A 19,698-nucleotide genomic window follows, 5' to 3' on the forward strand; every position below is an offset into this window, starting at 1 on the left:
AGTAAATGAAGCAGGCAAAAAGGAATACAAACGTCTCAAAAATGAGATCGACAGGAAGTGCAAAATGGCTAAGCAGGGATGGCTAGAGGAGAGATGTAAGGATGTAGAGGCTTGTCTCACTAGGGGTAAGATAGATACTGCCTACAGGAAAATTAAAGAGACCTTTGGAGAGAAGAGAACCACTTGTATGAATATCAAGAGCTCAGATGGCAACCCAGTTCTAAGCAAAGAAGGGAAAGCAGAAAGGTGGAAGGAGTATATAGAGGGTTTATACAAGGGCGATGTACTTGAGGACAATATTATGGAAGTGGAAGAGGATGTAGATGAAGATGAAATGGGAGATACGATACTGCGTGAAGAGTTTGACAGAGCACTGAAAGACCTGAGTCAAAACAAGGCACCGGGAGTAGACAACATTCCATTAGAACTACTGATGGCCTTGGGAGAGCCAGTCATGACAAAACTCTACCATCTGGTGAGCAAGCTGTATGAGACAGGCGAAATACCCACAGACTTCAAGAAGAATATAATAATTCCAATCCCAAAGAAAGCAGGTGTTGACAGATGTGAAAATTACCGAACAATCAGTTTAATAAGCCACAGCTGCAAAATACTAACGCAAATTCTTTACAGATGAATGGAAAAACTAGAAGAAGCCGACCTCGGGGAAGATCAGTTTAGATTCCGTAGAAATATTGGAACACGTGAGGCAATACTAACCTTACGACTTATCTTAGAAGAAAGATTAAGAAAAGGCAAATCTACGTTTCTAGCATTTGTAGACTTAGAGAAAGCTTTTGACAACGTTAACTGGAATACTCTCTTTCAAATTCTGAAGGTGGCAGGGGTAAAATACAAGGAGTGAAAGGCTATTTACAATTTGTACAGAAACCAGATGGCAGTTATAAGTGTCGAGGGGCATGAAAGGGAAGCAGTGGTTGGGAAAGGAGTGAGACAGGGTTGTAGCCTCTCCCCGATGTTATTCAATCTGTATATTGAGCAAGCAGTAAAGGAAACAAAAGAAAAATTTAGAGTAGGTATTAACATTCATGGAGAAGAAGTAAAAACTTTGAGGTTCGCTGATGACATTGTAATTCTGTCAGAGACAGCAAAGGACTTGGAAGAGCAGTTGAACAGAATGGACAGTGTATTGAAAGGAGGATATAAGATGAACATCAACAAAAGCAAAACGAGGATAATGGAATGTAGTCAAATTAAATCGGGTGATGCTGAGGGGATTAGATTAGGAAATGAGACACTTAAAGTAGTAAAGGAGTTTTGCTATTTAGGGAGTAAAATAACTGATGATGGTCGAAGTAGAGAGGATATAAAATGTAGACTGGCAATGGTAAGGAAATCGTTTCTGAAGAAGAGAAATTTGTTAACATCTAGTATAGATTTAAGTGTCAGGAATTCGTTTCTGAAAGTATTTGTATGGAGTGTAGCCATGTATGGAAGTGAAACATGGACGATAACCAGTTTGGACAAGAAGAGAATAGAAGCTTTCGAAATGTGGTGCTACAGAAGAATGCTGAAGATAAGGTGGGCAGATCACGTAACTAATGAGGAGGTATTGAATAGGATTGGGGAGAAGAGAAGTTTGTGGCACAAGTTGACTAGAAGAAGGGATCGGTTGGTAGGACATGTTTTGAGGCATCAAGGGATCACAAATTTAGCATTGGAGGGCAGCGTGGAGGGTAGAAATCGTAGAGGGAGGCCAAGAGATCAATACACTAAGTAGATTCAGAAGGATGTAGGTTGCAGTAGGTACTGGGAGATGAAGAAGCTTGCACAGGATGGAGGAGCATGGAGAGCTGCATCAAACCAGTCTCAGGACTGAAGACCACAACAATAACAATATGAATTATCAAAAACTGCTAATATTAGCATGTATCTATGAGATGCACTGTCAGAAACTGTGACCTTAATACTGTTTTGGATCTACTGGCTTGTTTGGCGTGGCCCATCAAGACTTCCTTTCCTGTACTACCATCTCCATCTCAGAGTAGCTCTTGTACCCAAGTCCTCAATCATTTGTTGGATATATTACAATCTCTGTCCTCCCTTATAGTTTTTGTCCTCTAAAGATTCCTTAAGTATCATGGAAATTATTCCCTGAGGTTAACACATGTCCCATAATTGTTACCCTTCTTCTAGTAAGAGTTATTAAAATAATCCTTTCGTATATTTTTTATCTTATTAGGTTTTTTATTTTTCAGTATCATTCTGTAACACATTTCAAATACTTCAACTATCTACTTTCTCATTTTACCCACAGACTATGAATCATTTCCACATAATGCTGTGTTTTAGATGTACATTCTCAGAAATTTCTTTCTCAAAGTTCACATGATAGCCTAACAGGCCTACAACTGTTTTGCTACAAAAATTTGAAATTTCAGTCTTTCAAAGACTTATACTATGCAATTTCAAAGAAGCCAAAAAGAGTTGAGTGCTAAATGAAGCACTGAGTGCAACATTCTTAGAGTGCGACTGGAAAATGTATTACAATGGAATCAACACATAGACAAACTAATCAAAAAGCTCAAATCAGCATATATTTCTCTTAGAAGCATGTTGGCCTAAACACAAGACCACTGGCTTAGACTTCCCATTTTCACCCCTTGTCATCTTATGTAGTTATCTTCTAGAGCAGTGCACATAAAGTAAATAAAGTATTTATCCAGCAGCAGTGAACAGGAAGAATACTGTGTAAGAAAGATGCCCACATGTCTTTAACTATTTTCAAGTTCAAACATTTACTTCCCACAACATTTCCTCTCAAATGGGTTTTGTTGTTGATAATAAAGATCAGTTTCAGCTGAACTATGATTAGCTTAATCACAATACAAGATAAAAAAGATCCATACAGACTTTGCCTCATTGTCTAGGAGTTCAGAGTGGAGTTATATACTACACTGTACAGTGCTGTAAATGTATTCAAGAAGCTCGCACCCAACATGAAGCTAGGAACTGAAAATCCTAACCAATTCAAAAGAAAATTAAAAACATACTTCATTAGGCTCTCTTCCACAAATTATATGCCTATGTACTTTCTAGGTATGAAAATTCCTGTCAGTTATACAGCAAATAGAAATGTTCATTATAATGATGCATGACAACTTGTGGAGGAGATTTTTCTTTTTATTTTGGAATTTGTCACTTGTATAGAAAAATTCATGCCACCCTGTGTGACCCACGACTGTTAGACATATAGCTGCACCAGAAGAATCAAAAAATCTTGAACACCTTTAGAGCTATATAGACATTTTCTGAAGCCTGCAACCTGTGTTGCCCCACAGGGTAATTTGACAAATTTTGGTATCTTTACGTGCATCAAAATACATATCCAACATGTTTAGTTTAAATGTTATTCTAGTTGTAAAAAATAAATTAACTTCAGCTTTATTGAAACCTAGAACTCTGTTGATGCTTGTTGCTGATAGTTTTCTTAAACTTGTTTTAGCATTTCTCATTTTAAAACCATAAATTCAGTCTTCTTCAGCCATTTTGGTAATTTTATCAAAATTGTGCTTACAATCTACTTTTTTGACAAGGACATAGACAGTCCACCACAACTCAACCAAGAATATGCCGTAGAATAATTGTGCCAATGTAGTCACATGGTTGACTAATTCTTGTTCCTGTAAAGGAGTGAAAAGAGATGTTTTTCTCAACTAAGGTCTCTTACCTGAATTTGATTTTAATAGACCAGAAATTCTAATTTTTAGTATGTTCAGCTGCTTTGATATGCTGTTCCATGCTCTCCCTGACTTCACCAAACTTAATGACTTTTTTTAGAGTTTCTTCAGTCCATTTAGGCCTCTTTCCTTTTCTTGTTCTCCTCATCTGAAATTAGATGTAAGACCTTACTTACGTGTAAACAATGTTTTACTGAAGTTTAGAACATGTGGATGCACTCTTTTTATTGCCCCATATTTGTCTGTTGATATTATCCAACTCAGACATCATGACAGAGACCAGACTTTAATGACTTTGCTAATGCTCAAAAAGTTACAACACTATGCTAAAAGATGCACTAAGACACATACTATCTATCTGCATTATACTTATTACCATTGAAAAAGCATAAACGAAAAATAACATCAGATTAATTTTTTGTGCCATAATAAGACAGTAAATCACAAGAACTCACTGCCTCTGCACCCTAATTCTGCATCAGCTGCTGTGCTGCACTGTCTCCCACTAACTACAGCACTACTCAGCTGAGAAAATAATGACGTCGGCATTGCCTGTATCCCCCCACTCTCCCCAAGTAGTCTCCTACAAACAGTCCTCTTTTGTTACAGACTGGATAAATACAGACTTCTTTTCTCCAAAAAATACCAACATATTCTCATATATATTAAGTTAACATCAGCTGATAAGCAACAGTTATTTAATAAAACTGAGGAAGCAGCGGTTTGTATTCTAAGTTAAAGCTTTCCTGTTAATTTACTAGATTATGTTTAATTGGCATAGGCACAAATGCACTACTGACCATTAAAATTGCTACACCATGAAGAAATGAAAATGATAAACGGGTATTCATTGGACAAATATATTATACTAGAACTGACATGTAATTAAATTTACACGCAATTTGGATGCACAGATCCTGAGAAATCAGTACCCAGAACAACCACCTCTGGCCATAATAACGGCCTTGATATGCATTGAGTCTGATATGCATTGAGTCAAACAGAGCTTGGATGGTGTATACAGGTACAGCTGCCCATGCAGCTTCAACACGATACCACAGTTCATCAAATGTAGTGACTGGCATATTGTGATGAGCCAGTTGCTCGGCCGCCATTGACCAGACGTTTTCAGTTGGTGAGAGATCTGAAAAATGTGCTGGCCAGGGCAGCAGTCAAACATTTTCTCTATCCAGAAAGACCTGTACAGGACCTCCAACATGCGGTCATGCATTATCCTGCTGAAATGTAGGGTTTCGCAGGGATCGAATGAAGGGTAGACCCACAGGTCGTAACACATCTGAAATGTAATGTCCACTGTTCAAAGTGCCATCAATGCGAACAAGAGGTCACCGAGATGTGTAACCAATGGCACCCCATACCATCACGCCGGGTGATACGCCAGTATGGCGATGACGAATACATGCTTTCAATGTGCGTTCACCGCGATGTCACCAAACACGGATGCTACCATCATGATGCTGTAAACAAAACTTGGATTCATCCGAAAAAATGACATTTTGCCATTCGTGCATCCAGGCTCGTCATTGAGTACACGATCGTAGGCGCTCCTGTCTGTGATGCAGCGTCAAGGGTAGCCGCAGTCATGGTCTCCGAGTTGATAGTCCATGTTGCTGCAAACGTCATCGAACTGTTCGTGCAGATGGTTGTTGTCTTGCAAATGTCCCCATCTGTTGACTCAGGGATCGAGACGTGGCTGCATGACCCGCTACAGCCATGCGCATAAGATGCCTGTCATCTCTACTGCTAATGATATGAGGCCGTTGGGTTCCCTACTACCCTCTTGAACCCACTGATTCCATATTCTGCTAACAGTCATCGGATCTCAACCAACGCGAGCAGCAATGTCATGATACGATAAACCACAATCATGATAGGCTACAATCCGACCTTTATCAAAGTCGGAAACGTGATCGTACGCATTTCTCCTCCTTACACGAGGCATCACAACAACGTTTCATCAGGCAACACCGGTCAGCTGCTGTTTGTGTATGAGAAACCAGTTGGAAACTTTCCTCATGTCAGCACGTTGTAGGTGTCGAGGTGTCGCCACCGGCGCCAACATTGTGTGAATCCTCTGTAAAGCTAATCATTTGCATATCACAGCATCTTCTTCCTGTTGGTTAAATTTCGCATCTGTAGCACATCATCTTCATGGTGTAGCAATTTTAATGTCCAGTAGTGTAGAGTTAAGCTGCTTAATGATACCAGCAATTTATTGGTAATACAGTATAGAAGTTAAGTTATTAAATGTTGCTTTTATTCATGTACACCTCACCTCATTCCACATTCCAGGCTCTCCTTCCTGATAGGATCTATGGATCATGATGAATGATTGAACACCACTGCCAACGCATGAGTGAGGGGTACACCAGTATTTTTGTTATGTGTAATTTGACACAAATAACATATTCAGTATTCAATATTATAAAAAGAAAAGTTGCCATTCACCATATAGTGGAGAAGCTGATTCACAGATAGGCACAACAGAAAGATTGTCACAAATAAAGCTTTTGGCCAGCAAGGCCTTCATCAAAAATAGATGACAGACAAACACACTCTCTCTCTCTCTCTCTCTCTCTCTCTCTCTCTCTCTCTCACACACACACACACACACACACACACAAACATGCAAATGCAACTCACACACATGACTGCAGTCTCAGGCAACTGAAACGACAATGCGAGTAGCAGCACCAGTGCATGATGGGAGTGTCAACTGGCTGGGGGTAAGGTGGAGGTTGGGGTGGGGAGGGGGAGGGATAGTAGGGTAGGGGTGGCAGACAGTGAAGTGCTGCTGGTTAGACAGAGAACAGGAGAGAGTTTTGGAGTAGGATGGGGGAGTGGAGGAACCGAAAAGGAGAGAAGTAAAAAGACTGGGTGCAATGGTGGAATGAGGGCTGTGCAGTCCTGGAATGGGAACAGGGGAGGGGCTGGATGCGTGAGGACAGTGACTAATGAAGGTTGAGGCCAGGAGGGTTACGGGAACAGAAGATGTATTGCAGGGAAAGTTCCCACCTGTGCAATTCAGAAAAGCTGGTGTTGGTGGGAAGGATCCATATGGCACAGGCTGCAAGCAGTCATTGGAATGAAGGATGCCATGTTTGGCAGTGTGCTCAGCAACAGGGTGGTCCACTTGTTTCTTGGCCACAGTTTGTTGGTGGTCATTCATGCGTCAGACAGCTTGTTGGTTGTCATGCCCACATACAATGCAGTGCAGTGGTTGCAGCTTAGCTTGTATATCACATGACTGGTTTCACAGGTAGCCCTGCCTTTGATGGGATAGGTGATGTTTGTGACTGGACTGAATTAGGTGATGGTGGGAGGATGTATGGGACAGGTCTTGCACCTTGGTGTATTACAGGGGTATGAGGCAAGAGGTAAGGGGATGGGTGCAGGGGTTGTGTAACGATGGACAAGTATATTGTGTAGGTTTCGTGGACATCAGAATACCACTGTGGAAGGGGTGGGAAGAATAGTGGGCAGGACATTTCTCATGTCAGGGCACGACGAGAGGTAATTGAAACCCTGGCAGAGACTGTAATTCAGTTGCTCCGGTCCTTGGTGGTACTGAGTTATGAGGGTAATGCTCATCTGTGGCTGGATGGTGGGACTTAGGGAGATGGTGGGAGGCTGGAAAGATAAGGCACAGAAGATTTGTTTTTGTGCAAGGTTGGGAGAATAATTACAGTCTGTGAAGGCTTCAGTGAGGCCCTCGATTTATTTTGAGAGGGACTGTTTGTCACTGTAGATGCAACAACCGTGGGTGACTAGGCTGTATGGTAGGGACTTCTTGTTATGGAATGAATGGCAGCTGTTGAAGTGGGGGTATTGCTGGTGATTAGTAGGTTTGATGTGGAGGGAGGTATTGATGTAGCCATCTTTGAGTTGGAGGTCAACATGTAGGAAGGTAGCTTGTTGGGTTGAGTAGGACCAGATGAAGCAAATGGGGGAGAAGTATTTGAGGTTCTGGAGGAATGTTGATAGGGTGTCCTCACCCTCAATCTAGATTGCAAATATGTCATCATTGAATCTGAGCCAGGTGAGGGGTTTAGGATTCTGGGTGTTTAGGAACGATTCCTCTAGATGGCCCATGGATAGGTTGGTACAGGTTGGAGCCATGGAGATGCTCATAGCCGTACCCAGGATTTGTTTGTAGGTAATGTCTTCAAAAGAGAAGTAATTGTGGGTGAGGATATAGTTAGTCAAAGCAAGTAGGAAGGAAGTTATTGGTTTGGAATCCACAGGGCATTGGGAAAGGCAGTGTTCAATAGCAGTAAGTCCATGGACATTAGCTATGTTAATGCAAAGGGAGGTGGTATCAATAGTGATTAGCAGGGCACCATGTGGTAAACAGACAGGGATTGTGGAGAGTCGGTGGAGGAAATGGTTGGTATATTTTACATAGGAGAGTAGGTTCTAGGTAATAGGTTGAAGGTGTTGGTCTATGTGAGCAGAGATTCTTTTTTTTTTTGGGGGGGGGGGGCACTGTAATCAGCCATAATGGTGTGTTCTGGGTAGTTGGATTTATGGACTTTGGGAAGCATATAGAAGGTAGGAGTGCGGGGAATGGCAGGGGTGAGCTCCATGCCGCAAGAATACCTAAGGTCTTGTGTTAATAACAACATACTTTATTCTTAGTTTATGATGTTAGTTTGTTGTAGTCTGTGGAAATTTAAAGAAGAATTTTTAATATTTCATATCATGTTATTTTATCACTCTACTTTCTTCAGTATAATGATTTATCTCTACATTCAGCAATCCTTCTCTTTAATCAATACACCGTTTTATTCTGACAGTGTTTCACCAAAATTGCTTCACGTAGATCCCTTATACCCATACCTCAGAGGAAAATGTATGTAGTAAAATAAACCTTCTTATTTACAGCTCATAAATAATTGCTGTTGTTTGTCAGCCTCCATACGTTTATAAGTTTTTGATATAAATACTAGTAGGTAATTAGAAGCTGAATAGTTTCCCTTAAAAACTAGGGGATATTTTCAAGGTAATGCCTTTTCTATGTATTTGCCACAGTGTTAACTTATAGCTGTCTTGCAGACAAAATGTATGAGGCAAATTCTTGACTGATGAATTTATACAGAATTAATGTTTCATAGTGCAGCATGTAGAAACAGTTTATAGTGTTTACTTCTCTTCGTTGCTGTATTCTTTGAATAATTCCTCATCCATAAAGGTTCTCCTTTATCTGGAAGTCATGGGGCATACATTTTGAGTGAATAAGTGAGCAAATGAACTTGCAGATGTGTCGTACTATTTCACTGTTCACTCTGCTGGCTGTGATCAAAGCAGATTATTTCTTTACTGTCCACATAACCAATTTTACTTCATGTGATTTTTAATGTAACATTCTTCACGTTAATCTGGTCAGAAATTTTTTCTTTGATTTACACAGTCAACCTGTTTGTTGGAGTGAAAAGAAAGAATTTTTTTTTGTGATGCAGGTCAGAAGTTTTACAAAAACTAGAGCCACTGAGAGACGAAGGACTGCTTGGAGGTGTTGTATTACATAACAACTGGCCATTGGATGAAACTGAGCATCCTTATGAAGAAGTTGACTACTTTCCAGAAGGACTGCCACTGTCTGAAGGCACACTTTGGTGGCAAGCAAAGCATTCAGGAGGTCAAGTATCTCATCACAAAGTTCATGCAACTTTGCCAGGTGAGTCTCTCTCTCTCTCTTTCTCACTCACTCTAACAGTAACTATCTGCTCATCACAGGAGCTCTTTCTGTATGTTTCTTTCACTACTGCAGTGGTGGATCAAGGAGGCAATTTAAGTTACAAAATACAATATTCATTTCAGAGAGCAGAAGACCAGTATTCTTGGAGTGGCATGTTTGTGTATCATTTGCATCCAAATGTGCTGAAAATAGGTGATACCATTGTGAATAATTGTTATGGAAACTGCAGAGCTCCATGTGTCTATGCTGCCCATTCTGGAAATGACCACAAATATGTATATGCTGTAGTGGGAAAGCTCTCTGGATCTGTTTTCAGAGATCACATTCTTCTATACATCCTATTATTTCTCTGGTCAAGGGGGAGGTGAGGGGAAGGAAACTGTGATCTCTGATTAAGTAACATATCTAGCTACAAACTAGAAGAGACCATGTAACTTACCTGATCTGGTTATTTGCCTTTGGTTGTCTCATTTTCTGTAGTCTTGATTCACGATCCTATGGTTGGGTTGACATTCATGAAAGAATGTACACTATACTGAAGGCCATAGTTTTCAATTCCTTCACATTTATTGAAACACAATTTTACTTTTATTACTATTAGCCTTTTTTAAATATTCATGAGTCTCATTGTATAAACCAGACCAGTAAGCTACACTCATCAACAATCAATCTCACATTTCATTGGTAGCAGATTAAGTCACAGTTACATGAATTTGATGCATATAGAAACTTCTACCCTGCACACACTGAGTCATGAGTACATGTTTTGAATATAGTGCTTGGTATCTGCAGACTGCAATGCACTGTAATTTGTTATTGATTACACATTGTTAATTGATAAAAACACAGAGAAATTACCACTGAATAACTACTGCAAATTGGCTAACTTTAAGAAGTTCACAAAGGTATTTACATTTCAACAGCTGACAGACACATGTAGATGTTTACAATTTAACTACTGGACACTGACTGACTGAATCTATTTCTACACAGCTACTTATAGAAGTATGCATGAGTAAATGACAAAATCTTTTATTATATTTTACTTTATAACATGAAAAACTGCAAAATGAGGTAATATAAATCATAACAAGCAAGATATCAAGTATGTTTAACTATTACCTCAACAGTTAGAAAAAAGGCAAAGTTATAAGTACTACTGATGCAAATATTTACTTCTTCCAAGGGGATTCACAGAGCCCACCAAAAAAGGGTAAAATGAAACGTTACAAATTGAATAATTTTCAAGCTGACAAGCTTTCCTAGTGAAAATCGGCATTTCTGAAATAATGAAAATCAGGGCTGTGAAACTATGGAACTGGGTTTTAGAAATAACCATTACTTAAGATAAGAAGCTTCTGGGACACTAGGACTTCGATTACAGATAACTTTTTGAATGGAACATTTTTGTAAAAGTAAGATGTTTACAGAGAACAGGAGATTGAGGGCTTTCAGATTAAGTATGTCACATTATCAAGAAACATCTTCTTGCTCACTAAAAATTTCAACTCCACATATTCCTTCCAAATCTTAAATTATGGATCTCTCTTTACTTTATTAAAATTGTTTCCAAATAAATGAGTTAAACTGTTGTCATCAGTAATCAGAAAATTAAACTGCAAGAAATAAAACTTTATGGATTCCCACTTGAATAAGAAAGTACCAATTTGTGCAGCATTAACATATGTGTCATTAAAAAGAAGTATTGAGGTCAAGAGAGTCACAAGAACAAGTAGGATGGTTGGACCTTACTCTGTTCCTACCACATGTGGTTGTAAGTTCAGGATCAGTACTGAAATACTTCTCTGGCTTCAATATTCCCTGAAATTTAATCCAACTGGGTTCATCTTCATCTTCACCTTAGATGAAATTTTGCTAGGCAGTCTTTAACAGTTGCTGGAAGTATTGCAGGCACATTGATTCTTGATAATGTGGGTCATTTCTAGCTTGCCTAATTGCTGTGTGTGTTGCAAATGGCACTTATTCTATAGTTGTTTAAAATTAGTTGTGACTTTTGACAGTTCAATACGAAGTGAGTTAAGGGAGGCGCAGTTGCCAGCGTGTACTGAGCATGTCAGCAACTGACAATAATGATAGCCCTCCTCAGTGTGCTGCAACCTGTCAGGCTTGATTGCCTGCATGAACAACAAGCCGTACAAGTCAGCTAATCTGTGATCTCTCTCAAACAATTTTAAAGAAACTATTTGGTAATAAACTCTTATTCTCGAACATCTGCTATTCATCATATTTGTGATGAACTGCCTATCATATCACTAATGGTCACAATTATTGTGGTATTTCTGTAAAGGATAAACTTTTGCAAGAAGTTCTTAAAGTTTGCAGTGAAAAATACGGGTCAGTATGAATTTGCATTTGGCACATGTTACATCATATGTTGCTGCATATGAAATGTAGATAACTTATTGAATTATTCTTTAAACTTTGAAGGATATTGTTATTTGTCTCCAATCTTGAGAAAATGGAATATATGTAAAGAGCACTCGGTCATGAATGCATGCACCAGTTACAAAGCCAGAATGAAATATTCACAAGTTCCTCATATTTCATAAATGGTCTGAGATACTGAAACAAGATTTTGGCAAATAATAGTGCACAAAGAGGAAAGTATTTTGCCACATGATTCATATGTGAAACGTTCATATCTACTGTGATACTGAAGCAACTACAGATTTTTTTCAATGAAATAATGTATTTTGAGGACCATTCATAGATGGTGAAGTGAGAACTGCTGTGGGTTTCGCAGCTGTGTAAGTGAAGAAGTTACACATTGATTTTTATATTGGGAATAGGCTTTTTTGTATACTATTGACCTATCTTGCTCTAAATTGCTAGTTTAATATTATGCTGTTTCAGGATTCTGTTGCAGTTTCTTTTTCAACTGCATTAGAATGTTAGTGACATTCTGTTATGTTTTGTCAAAAGAAGCAGGTTTTAACATGGCAACAAGAGAAGTTATGTATTATTCAAAACTCATAACAGTCATTCATGAATCCCTCTCCTGAACTACCTTCTTGGTATGCTTGGCAACTCGAAACCAGTCCTGTGGTGTAACATTTGCAATGTCATCTTTTGTCAGCATTTTAACATCGCTGAGCACAAATTTCTTGTGTCCCTATATTCTCAGTCAGATTCGAATGAGCATGATACAGAGCAAGCCTGATTAAACTATGCCCTTCAGTGTTTGCTATTTCATTGACCTGGTAGCCTGGCTTGTACAGCTCTACAAATTAACTCTGCCTTGTACATGCTGTGTTCAACTTTATCCAGTGGACTATTTCTTTCTACCCAGAGCAAAATATCTGCTTTTTCTCCACTGCATTTTTGGAGCTTTATCAATTGCTACAGAGGGTATGCACATTGTTCATTACTATTGTTGAATTCAGAAGAATATTTTGTGCAGCAGAACATTATCTTCAGAGTGGATAAATGTGTTCTTGGATGACAACTTTTATTGTGGACCTCATGTATAGGTGTGCTGCACTGTTGTTATTAATGCAATGCCAACACAAAACACTTGTTCATAATAACTGATGGCTGCAGAACACTTCAAAACCAGAAAATACCACTTTACAATGAGAGCAGATGAATTCAGATATGCATGTAATGCTCAACTCCATGTGATGCCATTTATCCATGGTGTGGCAACAGTGGCACTACACACTTTACCAAGCTAACTGCTGGTGGTATGGTAGGAAGGCTCGCTCTTCATTGGCATTACTTTGGCAACGGATCATGACCCCTCCAGTGAGTGAAATGTCGAAAGTTACAACTAATTTTAAACACCCTATAAATACAAACAAATGATCATAGTTTGGTACTAATGTGAACCAACAGTTTCTGTTTTTTGCAAAAAATATAAATATACTGGAAATAGTTTCTGTTGTTTTGTTATGTTGTAGTGCTTGAAGCTTCTACATTTCTTGATTTGCCACTGGTACTTAGTGATGCTGCTGTTCCTGGTGTCTTTGGTTCAACATTACCATTCAAACCAAATGAAGACAAGAATGAAACAGTACTATGGTCAGAACTTCAAGGAGCAATTGAAGATATACAAATGGCAGGCCTTGGAGGTGTTCCATTCTCTGCTCCACCTTTATGTGCAGGCTCTGCTGAACTTCCAGTTGATGGGGAACTGTGTTTGCGATGGGTTCAGGCTGCTTCACTTATGCCATTTGTTGTAATAAACAGGTAAGTTAAGTGTAATATTATGTGCCCATACTGAGAAGGTACATTCATTTAAAGCTAAAAATCATATTAATTTGGATGTAGAAACACACATAACTGGAGGAAAGATAGTTGCTACCTATAGGAAAATTGAAGAGCCCTTTGGAAAGAAGAGAAGCAGCTGTATCATACAGCTGATTCTCTTCTTTCCAAGAGCAGTTGTATCACAAGTCGCTGGGGCACTCCTGACAATATCCTCGTCTCTAATGAACATGCACTTTCCAGAACAACATACTTGGTTCTAGTATTTCAGCAGGCTCTTCAGTTTTCCTATAGGTAGCATTTATCAGCTCAGATGACAAACTGGCACTAAGTGAGAAGGGAGAACTGACAGATGGAAGAAATATATGGAAGGGCTATATAAGGACAATGGACTTAAACATAATGTTATGGAAAGGGAAGAGGAAGTTGATTAGGGTGGGTTATATGATATTGCAGCAAGAATTTGGCAGAGCACTGAAAGACCTAAGTCAAAATAAGGTGCCTAGAGTACACGTACATCAACATACATATTCTACAAGACACTGTATGGTGTGTGGTGAAGGGTACCTTGTACTATTACTGTAGTCCATGACAGTGTTTATGGCCTCTGAACTGGGGACACACAGTTGACAGCTATGCAGCTAGCCAGTCAACACAACAGTCTGTTTCCACATTCCGTACTGTGTAAACTTTCATTGTATTTGAGCTTTCTATCATGTTTTACATGTGTGGAATGATTTGCTGATTTCTGTGGTGTTCTGTGTGTTCTGTGAATTTTCTCATAATGGCTGATATACCTGGAAGGCACCAAGTGATTCTCATACAGACAAGGGAGTGTACTCCTTCTTCAAATACCAGGCATATTCAGATAAGCCAGTCTGTGACATTGCCAAAGTGCAGGAATGCACAGCAGAGGCCTGTGGTAATATTGGTGTACAAACTGTTAGACACATTGTACAGAAGGGCAAGCTGTCTCAGCAGGCAACTGGAAATTTGGAATTTCAGTCTCTATGGAAGAAACATTGCATGCTAAAGCATGTAACAGGAATTGACAACTTTGATCAAGATGTTTTATGTCAGAAGGTTCTCGAATTTTATGAAAGAGGCGAGTTCCCCACAGCAGCAAAATTGCTCGCTGTTATATGTGAAACTACTGGGTTTGAAGGAGGTGCAAGGTCAATCAAAGAATATTGAAGAACATCAGATTTATGTGTGAACAATTTAATTACATACATAAATTTTTAATGGAACAAAGTTATATTGCTGCTGCTAGAAAGGTGTTTCTGAGAGCAGTGCATGAAGTCAGATCAAAAGGAATATCAGCTGTGTATTAATTGGACAAAGCTTAAGTGAACCAAAAATGCACAGAAATTTTATTTGGCACACAACAGAGGAAAAAGGCAGCTTGAGTTCCAATGGGAAAAGGAGGGCCTCTTATAACATGTTACAACAGTTTCTCTACTATCAGATTTGTGCCTCAAAGTAAACTTATATTTCAACCAAAATCAAAAACCAACTCTGTCTGTCATTGCAAAATGAATGAAGAAATGTTTTTAGAATGGTTTAAGAATCAGCTATTGCCTTCTTTGCATCCAGGCTCCGTCATTGCTGTGGACAATGCAAGCTACCACTGTTATTCTCAACAGGCCTCCCACTACAAACACCAGAAAAAGTTATATTCTTTCATGCCTGTGAAGTAATAATATATGACATACTGAAACACAAACTAGAAAAGAGCTGCTGGAGCTTGTTAAGATTTGAAAATGCAGCAGTAAAATACACACAATTGATTCAATAGCTCTGCAACACGGTCTCAGGGTAGTGCAAATACCACTTTATCATTCCATTTATAATCCAATAGAACTGGTGTGGCCACAGGTGAAGAGATATGTTGCAGATAAAAATATTACATTTAAAGTAGCCAACACTGAAAGACTGATCCATTAAGCAATAGACTAAATCACTATTTCTGATTGGGAAGCATCACACTGACAAATTGCAAGAAGAAGATTACTGGAAAGAAGTTAAACAATGGAAAATACAGGATGGATGTAACAATACCAGAGAAGGAAAGTTGCTACTCACCTTATAGTAGAGATGCTGAGTTGCAATACGCACAACAAAAAGGTTCACACAATTACTGCTTTCGGCCATTAAGGCCTTTGTCAGCAGTACACACACACACACACACACACACACACACACACACACACACACACACACAAAAGCAACTTACACACACATCTGCAGTCTCATAGAACTGAAACCACACTGTGAGCAGCAGCACCAGTGCATGATGGGAGTGTCGACTGGGTGGGAGTAAGGAGGAGGCTGGGGAGGGGAGGCGGAGGGATAGTATGGTGGAAGTGGCGGACAGTGAAGTGTTGCAGTTTAGACAGAAGGCAGGAGAGAAGGTGTGGAGGGGGCAGGGGTAAGTAGCGGAAAGGAGAGAAATAAGATAAAAATTAAAAAAAATTAAAAGACTGGGTGTGGCGGTGAAATGATGGCTGTGTAGTGCTGGAAAGGGAATAGGGAGGGGGCTGGATGGGTGAGGACAGTGACTAATGAAGGTTGAGGCCAGGAGGGTTACGGGAATGTAGGATGTATTGCTGGGAAAGTTCTCACCTGCGCAATTCAAAAAAGCTGGTGTTGGTGGGAACGATCCATATGGCACAGGCTCATTGAGATGAGGGATATCATGTTTGTCAGTGTGTTCAGCAACAGGGTGGTCCACTTGTTTTTTGGCCACAGTTTGTCGGTGGCCATTCATGTGGACAGACAGCTTGTTGGTTGTCATGCCTACATAGAATGCAGCACAGCGGTTGCAGCTTAGCTTGTAAATCACATGACCTCTTTCACAGGTAGCCCCACCTTTGATGGGATAATTGATGTTAGTGTCTGGAATGGAGTAGCTGATGGTAGGAAGATATATGGGACAGGTCTTGCATCTAGGTCTATTACAGGGTTATGAGCCATGAGGTAAGGGATTGGGAGCAGGAGTTGTGTAAGAATGGACAATTATATTGTCTAGGTTCGGTGGACAGCGAAAAACCATGGTAGGAGGGGTGGGAAGGATAGTGGGCAGGACATTCCTCATTTCAGGGCACAATGAGAGGTAATAGAAACCCTGGCAGAGAATGTAATTCAGTTGCTCCAGTCCCTGATGGTACTGAGTTACCAGGGGAATGCTCCTCTGTGGCCAGACTGTGGGACTTTGGGAGGTGGTGGGAGGCTGAAGATGAGGCATGGGAGATTTGTTTTTATACAAGGATGGGAGGATAATTACGGTCAGTGAAGGCTTCAGTGAGACCCTCGGTATATTTTGAGAGGCACTGCTCGTCATTGCAGTTGTGGCAACCACGGGTGGCTAGGCTGTACAGAAGGGACTTCTTGGTATGAAATGGGTGGCAGCTGTCAAAGTTGAGGTATTGCTGGTGGTTAGTAGGTTTGATATTGACAGAGGTACTGATGTAGCCATTTCTGAGGTGGAGGTCAACATCTAGGAAGGTGGCTTGTTGGGTTGAGTAGGACCAAGTGAAAAAAATGAGGGAGAAGTTGTTGAGGTTCTGGAGGAATGTGAATAAGGTGTCCTCACCTTCAGTCCAAATAGCGAAGATGTCATCAATGAATCTGAACCAGGTGAGGGGTTTAGGATTCTCGGTTTTTAGAAAGGATTCCTCTAAATGGCCCATGAATAGGTTAGCATAGGATGGTGCCATGTGGGTGCCTATAGCCGTGCCATGGATTTGTTTCTAGGTAATGCCTTCAAAGGGGAAGTAATTGTGGGTGAGGATATAGGAGACTAGGAAGGAGGCTGTTAGTTTGGAACCCATAGGGTATCTGGAAAGGTAGTGTTCGATAGCAATAAGACCATTGGCATCAGGAATGTTAGTGTACAGGGAGGTGGCATCAATAGCGATGAGCAGGGCACTGTGTGGTAAAGGGACAGGAACTGTGGAGAGTGGGTCAAGGAAATGGTTGGTATCTTTTATATAGGAGGATAGGTTCCGGTTAATAGGTTAGAGGTGTTGGTCTACGAGAGCAAAGATTCTCTCAGTGGGGCACAGTAACTGGCCACAATGGGGTGTCCTGGGTGGTTGGGTTTATGGACTTTACGTAGCATGTGAAAGGGGGGAGTGCAGGGAGTGGTAGGGATAAGTAGAGAGATGGACTCTGGGGAGAGGTTTTGGGATGGGCCTAAGGATTTGAGTAGTGACTGGAGATCCTGCTGGATTACTGGAATGGGATCACTGTGGCATGGTTTGTAGGTGGGAATATCTGACAGCTGATGGAGTCCTTCTGCCATGTAATCCTTGTGGTTCAAAACAATGGTGTTGAATCCTTTGTCTGCAGGTAGGATTATAAGGTTGGGATCAGTTTTTAGATGGTGGACTGTGGTTCTTTCTGTGGATGTAAGGTTAGTTTGCATGTTGAGGGCTTTGGGGAATGATGGTGAGGCAATGTTTGCGGTTAAGAAATTCTGGAAAGTTAACATGGGGTGGTTTGGAGGCAGAGGGGGTTGATCATGGTTGGATGGAGGAGTGAACTGAGTTAGGCAAGGTTCAATATTGGTCTCTGGTTAAGTCTGATTGGTCAGGTTGGTGGCGAAAAAGTGTTTCCACTGTAGGGACCGGGAGAAGGAGAAGAGGTCTTTAACTAGTCATGCATGGTTGAATTTGGGAGTGGGGCAAAAGGTGAGGCCTTTGGAAAGGACTGATATTTCTGTGGGACTAAGGCTTCTGGAGGAAAGGTTCATAACTGTGTTGCGGGTCTGTTTAGGTTCTGGTTTTTGTGTGGTGGTGGGAGGGAGTTTTTGAGGGTGGGGTAAGTGTAGTAAGTCTGCAAGACAGGTTTTGTCATCTATGAGGGGGTGTGGGAGAGGTTTGGAGGTGGCTTTAGAAGTGGTGGACAGTGCTACTCTGAGACGGGAGTAGGAAGTGAGCAGTATGGAGAGCTTTATGAGGTGACTTTGTGCATGTTGCTCAAGTTCCTGCAGGGTAAGAGTTTCAATGTGTGTTATGGATTCCAGGAATTTGGGATTACATAGCAGGAGAATTTTGTGGATGGAGAGAAGATACTGCAAGAAGGATTGGGCTTGATTGATATGGTTTTGCAGGACTATGTTGGTGAAGGCTAAGGATTGGCAGAATCTGAAAAGGTGGAGGTCATTGTGGAAGGAGGGGTGTCAACCAGAGATGGGTAATTTGATGGTAAGGCCATTAGAGGGTATTTCATGAGCCAACCAATGATGCAGGAACAATACATGGGACTGGGATCTGGCTGGGGATAAGGAAACTTTTCTGTATTGACACAGATGTAAGGAGCAAGGACCCTTGGTGGTGCAAAAAATGCTAAAAATTACATAAGAAAGTAGTATTACATCCAAAAAAGTATGCAAAAATACACCCAAATACTCATGAAAAGTACGAAAATGACTAAATGAAGGGGGGAGGGGGGGGGGGGGGGGAAACCGAGATGAAATCTGAGGAATACGATGATAGTGGAAGGCAAAAACTTACTAAAATTGGTGAGAAGTCACAAGGGTCATAGTAGAGAATAACTAATCATTAATAAATAAATAAATAAATAAATAAATAAATATATATATATATATATATATATATATATATATATATATATATATATATATATATATATATTACTGTAGGTAGCAGGTTTGAAGGCAGATAAGCCTAAAGAAGGGGGACGGCAGATGTGACTGGATGAGGTGGATTTAGTGGGTGCGAACAAGGATAAAACGGAGAAAGTGTGGGGTTTGGGGAGGAGTTTGTAGTTAGAGATGTAAGATTGTGTGGCACCGGAAATGTGCGGGTGGTAACACCCAAAAATATGTGAACTAACACAGGGAGCGTGATCAGTTTGAAGGTATAGGCTCAATTATATCGGCAGTAGTAATGTGGGACATAAGATGCTGCACCAATAATCAGCGTGGTCTTGAGGCCATCCGTTGTGCTCGGCCGAGATGGTTGATACAGTGTGGCTCATGAGTAGATCGTGCAGTGTGGTTCATAAGGCAACAAGAGAAACACA

The 19,698-nt window shown here is 40.4% G+C and overlaps 1 protein-coding gene across 1 annotated transcript in view; it reads left to right on the plus strand.

Annotated features, from left to right (window-relative positions):
* LOC126199272 (uncharacterized) overlaps positions 1 to 19,698 on the plus strand; it is a 252,436-nt gene that overhangs the window by 169,141 nt on the left and 63,597 nt on the right. The window contains exons 9-10 of the mRNA XM_049936080.1: positions 9,182 to 9,399; positions 13,341 to 13,629. Of these exons, the coding sequence (XP_049792037.1) occupies positions 9,182 to 9,399; positions 13,341 to 13,629 (507 nt within the window). The remainder of the gene's footprint in view (positions 1 to 9,181; positions 9,400 to 13,340; positions 13,630 to 19,698) is intronic.

The sequence above is a fragment of the Schistocerca nitens genome, chromosome 8 (genome assembly GCF_023898315.1).
Source record: "Schistocerca nitens isolate TAMUIC-IGC-003100 chromosome 8, iqSchNite1.1, whole genome shotgun sequence".
Classification (NCBI taxonomy): domain Eukaryota; kingdom Metazoa; phylum Arthropoda; class Insecta; order Orthoptera; family Acrididae; genus Schistocerca; species Schistocerca nitens.